Genomic DNA, 7,228 nt, shown 5'->3' on the forward strand with positions numbered 1-7,228 from the left:
CCCTACTTTCAAAATAAATGCAGTTCGCAGGGTACAAGACTCTGTCCTACTTGGTCTGGTCCCAAAGGTGAAAGATGGATATAATTCCTTCTGAGAGCTGAGTGAGGGCAGTGTCTCTTGCTTTAATGGCGTTTTAGTGTGCTCAGGTCAGAAGTCCCCAAGTTAGGTTTAAGTATTTGGAGCAGTCTTAATTCTCTATGGGATGAGTATTTCTGTACGTGAGAAGAAAACCAAATGTTGTAAGACTTTGGGAATACCCTAACCCACAGCCTGTTGGCAGACCCGGGGGCCAGCTTTGGGTTTTGTGACTTGTCTGCCAGGCTGTTGCCCGCCGTGGTGGCTGCAGGCTGCCTTCCCTCCCCACCGCAGGCAGGTGCTCCTTCCCACCCTTGCAGAGAGGCATAGCTGGGCAATAGCCACATCGCCTGGGCTTGGCCCCAGCGGCTGGACCATGCTCTCTGCATGTTGGTTACTGAAGTGGATCCAGACTGTCAAGGGCTGGTTGAAGAACAGGAACTTCTTTGTGAACTGTGTATGCTTTGTGAGCAATGGTGATGGTGGGAGGGGAAATGCCCTCTTGCACGGACAGGCACTCCCAGGCAGCGCTTGGAACCACTCACCTTGAAATCCATGATTAATGTTCCTGCAGGTGCCCTGAGCATGGGTTACGTCTCCAAATGTCATTCTCTGAATAGGCCGCTTTAACATTCAAGTAGGTCATTCATCCCTGTCTAAGGAGCAAAGGACATGCATCTGCATGTATGTTTGTATGCACACCTGCAGCCTCGCACCTGTGCCTCTTGATGTAGCTCCCAACACAATGTTAGCTCTGTGTGTGCGAGGTGCATCTCTAGCTTGACACTGGGCAAGAAGCCAGAGCTGTCAGATGGCCAACTCTTGTGTGCCATTATGTCGAGCTGGTGCATTTTCTGTGTTTGTAGTTCTCCATTCAGCTCCTTGCTGGAAATCAGCAAATGCAATGCTTTAAGAGACTCACAGATTCTGCACAGCACTTAGTTATTTGGCAGTGGGAAATGCAGGAGAGTTTTAAAGCAGGATGGTAATGATAGACCCAGGAGATGAGCAGGTGGTAACAGTTTGCTTTGGATTGCTGCCATCAAGTTTTTATCTTGCTGTGATTTGATATCATCTCACTGGACACTTTTTTTTTTTTTTTTTTTTTTTTCCCCTGCTCTGAAAGTCAGTTGTCAGCAAGCGGAAATGTAAGAAATCCCAGGAAGCAGGAGGTGATGACCTGGCTGTGACTGGGAGGAGAGCCCTCCCTTGGGTTCTCTCTTAGCGTGCAAGCCTCCAGTTACTGGTCTACCTGCACGAGGCGAAGTCCTGCCCTGGGCTTGTCCATCAGCTGGTGGAGAGCCCCCTGGATTCTGCCAAAGCCAGTGGAAGAGCTTCTGCCACACTGGCTCCCAAAGACTTAGCTGGTTTATCCATCTCGTAGAAATAGAGATGTGCTTTGAGATGGGTGGGGTGAATATAACTGCTCTGAGAGGAAGAGTAAAGGCGTGTTGGCAGGCAAATGAATGTAGAAGTGTTACAAAATGGTTAGGGAGGAGGGTTGCCATCAAAATCAGCTTTCGGCAAAGACTAGGAAAAAGTGGTGTAGTTTGTTAGTAAGAAGCCAGCCTAAGAACCGGATGGTCCCTGATTCAAATGCCCTTTTCCAGCACTGTTGGTTGTACTTCACGTTGGTCAAAAGCAAACCTCTTAAAACAGCAAAAAAAAAAAAATGCAGGGGGAAGTGTTGGGTGCCTTTTACATTTTAGGCAGAGTTTACTGCTACAGAATTTATGCTCACATTCACTGAAAGCGCAAATGCTTTGAACTTTGTGAGTTGTTTTCTTTTAATGCTTCGTCTGATGTAAATCAATCCTGATTTTTACATTGGAGTTTTTGAAATATAAATATGTATTAGGATTTAAAACTTTTATCACAGCCTGATGTAAAATCCAACAGATTTTATCAGAAATACTTGTTTAGAGTGGCTTCTGCCTGCAAGTATTTAAAACGCCTCTTGTTAAATTTCTAGAGTTTCTTTCTTGAAAAATATGCCTTTTTTTTTTTTTTTTTAATGCGGTAGTCGTAGCCATGGGGAAGCCGCAGCTTCTGCTTGTGTGTTTACTTCATTGCTCTTCTCCTCATCCTCCCACCTTCTACTTCCAAGAGAAAAGGAAGTACAGCATTAGGGAGATAGCCTATTTTCAGTGAAATGAAAGGTGTCTTTGTTTAAATAAAAAGCAGAAAATATGATGAATTTCAAACTGTCTCCCCAACTTTCTGTGATAAATGGTATTTTTTTGTTTGTTTTTTTGCTTGTTCTAGTCATATGGCTTGTAAATAGAAGCCTTCAGGGAAACTGTTTCATTCCTTCATAATCTGAGAATAGCCTTTGTGGGCACTTGTAGAATATGTACCTAAATGTAAAAGAACTCTTAACTGTGGCCAAAATGACACTCTCACATATACTCATGTATCTTTGTTACGACTGGTAGTAACGTGCGGATATGCTTGTAAGAAATGACCAGCAATGGCTGTTCCCTCATGGCTGCATTCCTTCTGTCCTTCTGTCTACAGGCGGCTGCTGAAGAGTGAACTTGGATCCTTCATCACAGATTACTTTCAGGTATTACATGATTTGCTTGCTTTCTTTTGAGGTTTGCTCTCTTCAGGCTATAAAAAGATTAGGAACCCTTTTAACATGCGTGTAGCCCACAAGTTTCACTTTTGTTTTGCTACAGAAGATGATGGAGGTACTGGACTTTTTTTAATATGGGCCATATAGCCTTAGGAGTAATCATATTTACAGGTGTATGTGCTGAATTAAATATAATCTTCCTGTGCTTAAGAAAGGCTGCTAGCAGCCTGCCAAGGTCAAGAAGGAATTCACTTGAACTTTTTGAAGAAGATGGGATACCTATTCATCGTTTTTTTTCACCCTATTTATTTAGTATAGAGAAATCAGGAGTAGGTTTTCTGCAACAGGGGCCAGCAAAGGGGAAGAGAAAAGATAACGTGAAGGATGGGGGAAGACCTGATCAATCACAAATATGAATAAGTGTTACTGCCTTTTACTGATACTGTCCAGATAGACAGAGGTTCAAATGTAACCACGTTAAAGTGTGTTGGATGATTTTTGAGAGAGCACTGATGGCTTTCAGTGTTATAAGTTGTTCAGTGTAATGTTGATTTAAAAAAAAAAAAAGAGGAGGCTGCTGCAAACAAGAGCATTTTCTTCCCTTTGAGTACGGGGGGGAGAGAGAGAGAACTTCAGTACTTTCTGAAGCGGCTGGCGCTGCTGTGTATGGTGCTAACAGCTTAGAAAGGGAAAAGAGGACTGGTGGTGTTTCCTATCAGTGTTAGATTACATGACTTGAAAAAATCCCCCATGCTGTGCTATCAAGTGAGAACTAAACTCCTGCCCCAGGGGTAGCTATGTTTCACTTCGTTAGACCCTATCTACGCAAGTCATTTACTGGAAAGAGGTGGCTGCTGGCGCCAAGTGGCGGGACGTCTCCTAGGCTGTGCGGGGGCCTGGCGGCAGCCCGGCACAAAGGCTGGGGGCCTGTAGCACAAAGGGCCTGGCTTATGTGGAAACCCGCTGCTGCTCCTGCTAATTTAGAAATGGGCATGTGAAAGTTTCCAGCTAAATATCTGTGGCAAATTGAAATCTGAAGGTCTTGATCAGGTACCCAGGTTCTGCAGCGCTAGGCATAGTGTGCAGGGCTGGAATAAGCAGGCAATGGCTGGAGGCAACTTCACGCACCTGCAAGCCTGAACCGTGCACAGAGCTGGGCACGGTCCCGAGGGATGTGAGGTGCTGACGTATGACTGATAATCTGGTTTTGAAAATTCAGTGTACTGAAAGAGGTTCCAACACTGAGTAAGACACAGCTGCATCATGTCGCCGTGCAAGAGGAGCCAATGACTGCTGGGGAAGGGAGGGCTCCCAGCTCTGGGTTTGGATGTGGTTTTCTCCTCCTCCAGGCTATAAACCTCAAGCCTGTCATAGCCACGCCGGGGCTAGTGGCATTAGCCGAGGCTCCTTAGATATCTTAGTAGTAGAGCAGATGACTGAAGAGACTGCTTAGGCTACAGCCTGCTCACTGCTGGAGGCTGGATTGCTGCCTTGCATCCCACTTAGCAAGCTGAGGGCATCTGATCTTGTCCTGGGAGAAGGATCTGATCACCAGCGCTGTTTTCTGCAAAAGCAGAAGCAAAAACTCTGCTCTTTCACCCTAACGGCAGGGGCACAATCCCCCCGCCGCAGGCCACGCGTGGGGCGTGCGTTGCACTGCTGCCAAGAGAGGGGTGGCCTTTGCCTTGGAGGGCGAGCGAGGGCTGGGTAGTGCTCACCTCTGAGTTTGTTTTTCCGTCAGTCTGTCTGTTCACACTTGGGCAAATACCGCAGCATATGTGTACTAGTTCACCCGCAGCTGCTCTTCTCCCTCTGAAGCCACTAGGACTCAGACTTAATTTCTGGGATTTTTTTTTTTGTTCAGTGTTAAAAGAAATAACTTGGCATCCATCAGACTTAGCCTGAAGTAAAACTCTTGGTGCTGGCAAGCCATGAGACAAACTGTGAGATAAAGGCTATTGTAGGAAATGAGCTTTTTTCCTCACTGTGAGCTAAGATGCAGACTTATTTCTGATTCTAGACTGACAGCACATGGCAGTGATAAGAGTTACCACTCCCTCCTGAATGCCTTTACTCAAAAATCTTCAGGCCGCAGAGTGGGGAAAGACTATTTGTGTGCCAGAGAAGGGCTGACAATGTTATTTTGTTTGTCTGTGGATTTAGTTTCACTGCTGATACCAGCCGATTTACAGCGGTGCTGCTGCCACCAAGGTGAGCAGACTTGAATCAGGCTGCTGATTTGGCTGAACAATAACCTTGACAGAAAAAATAAAGTTTTCAACTACTCCCTTTGACTTGCGCGTATCTCTGACATGGGGGAGGTGGTGGGAGCAGATCACCAGGATGGGGAATGGAGTGGAAATGCATCTTTTGGCAGCAACCTCCTCCTCCATCTGTTAAAGCCCACTGAAAAGCTATCCTGAGAACCAAGTTTACTGTTCTCTTAGATTGAAATTGACTCTGAAGTATCTGCTCTCATGCGTAACCAGACAGTTTTAAATACCCTAGCAGCAGTTAGGGCAACTAACTGGATCATGCAATATTTAGATGTGATAAATTGACTTAAATGTTTGCCGTTTCTTATGCCACAGCACTTGTAATAAGGGACACTAAGATAATTTTTAAAATTACATTTGCCATTGTTTTAAGACTTCTGGCTCTTACATTAAGTCTATTTTACACACACACAATTTTTTTGAACCACTGAGTACTTAAGACTAAAATGGAGCAAAGCTTTTACAGGGAGACAAATCTACCTTTGTGATCAACTTGGCTTGATTACTCACAAGTCCTTTTCATGAACACTCATGCAAATTACCAGGTTTTTAGCTCCTGAAGTTGCTAACGGAATATTTAGGAAAAGGATAGGGTTTAGACGGTCTTTCTCTGCTACCAAACTGTCATCATACCAGAGTTACTGAGTCTGTTTTGTATTTGAAAGAGAAATGTAATTCCTGTAAGGGTTTTGGTGGGAACTCGGATGTTTCATTCTGAAGGAGGCTTGTGTTTATAGATCTGCTCTTCCAGCAATCCGATTATATATACAAGCCCTCTCCTTGGCCTGCAGTCTGAGTGTAAGTGCCAGACAGTTGGGACTCATAGCACTTGCTGCAGACCTGCCTTGAAGCAATGCTTCGTGCTCCAGGTGCTGACTTTGCCTGTGAACTGATCCCATAGTTGCCTGCTGCTGAGAAGGGGCACTTTGTACCCACCCCTCTGCTCTGTAACCCAGCAGGGCACCGTCTGCTCTCACTGCTGGGTTTAGTTCTCTGCTGGTCAGTTGAACCGCACCAGGGAGGAATCCTATCACTGTGGAAAGTAAGCGGCTGGCATTTGGAAGAACAGGGTGTATTGGCGACCGGGACTTCTCTGGGGCAGCTGTACAATTTTTCAGATCAGCTCCCTTCATTTTCATGTTGTCTGACCCTCGTGGTCGTGGAGAAAATTTTTGCAATATAAAACTCGTGAGTGTTGGTAAATTGATGCATTACCTTCCCAATTCTGCAAAAAGCCTGAAACAAAACCTTTGGAAAGGATGAACTGTTTCTTTTCGCTCTCTGGGAGCTTGTTAATCTTGAAACTCGGAGGGGAAAATGGAAAGGTTAGCTATTTCACAGCTAACCACTTCAGCAGAACTGCCCGGTTTGTGCATCTTAACTCCAAACCACCGCCTCCTGAGGTGGAGAGACCTGATCCCTCCCCAGGCACCGTAGCCTCTCCCAGCACCCACGGGCTGCTAATGCGGAAGGTCAGAAGCCCGGAGCTGGTGCCTCCTCAGCCTGATGGCCGCTGCCTGGGCTGGCAGAGGCGGTGGGCGAGGGGTGGCGGGTGGGGGGGGCTGCCTTTCCCCATTTAATCCAGGGCGAGCTCCGCTGCCCTGAAACCAGAAGCCAAGCTGCTGTTACATAATTTCCAGCCTGCCGTGGTGGGGATGGGCGGGAGGGGGCAAGTCCTGACTCAGAGTTAGGCCCGGCTTTCTGTTTGCATGCAAAACCATAGAAACCGCAGCGTGCAAGCACTCCTGTTGCCTGGGCGTCGCGCAAAGTCAGAATCGCGAGATGATAACAGAGAGCTGAGAAAGTAAGCGGCAGCAAGAAGGCAAGCCTGGATCCAAGCCAAAATTTGTCCTCTCCCTTTAGAGAGGTCGGAAGTGGGACTGGTGAATCCTCCTGTGGTCGGAGGCCCTCTTGCTGTAGGTTAGGCAGCTGCGCAAGGTGGCCGCAGTGGTAGGGGGAACACGTGCTCACCCTCTACTGCAGCACCCGAAAGCTTTTGCGTAAGCCCCTGCTGCACGTCCTTCTGGGACTCCTGCCTATCCAGCGTCTCTCGTGATGCTTGCTCCTCTTTGAAAGGCTGCTTTGCAAAGCCGTGCGAGCGGCTGAAAATGATGTGTCCCCCTCTCTCCTGCTTAGTCAAAGAGAAAAACCTGGTGCGTGTGACATTTCTTGCCTTAGCACCAGGTTTCTACTTTTACCTGTTTTGCAGCAAGGCAAGGAAATAGTTGCGTAGGTTATTTGAGTGCTGGTTATTGCTGGATAAAGGCAGCGCTAACTTTTCTCTGGCCAAGTGCTTCTT

The 7,228-nt window shown here is 46.7% G+C and overlaps 1 protein-coding gene across 1 annotated transcript in view; it reads left to right on the forward strand.

Moving 5' to 3' along the window:
- Window positions 1-7,228, forward strand: part of PRR5L (proline rich 5 like) — a 33,100-nt gene that overhangs the window by 2,605 nt on the left and 23,267 nt on the right. Inside the window, exon 3 of the mRNA XM_009647549.2 lies at window positions 2,593-2,641. Coding sequence (XP_009645844.1) covers window positions 2,593-2,641 — 49 coding nt within the window. The remainder of the gene's footprint in view (window positions 1-2,592; window positions 2,642-7,228) is intronic.

Source organism: Egretta garzetta, unplaced genomic scaffold (assembly GCF_000687185.1).
Source record: "Egretta garzetta isolate BGI_Z169 unplaced genomic scaffold, ASM68718v1 scaffold329, whole genome shotgun sequence".
Classification (NCBI taxonomy): domain Eukaryota; kingdom Metazoa; phylum Chordata; class Aves; order Pelecaniformes; family Ardeidae; genus Egretta; species Egretta garzetta.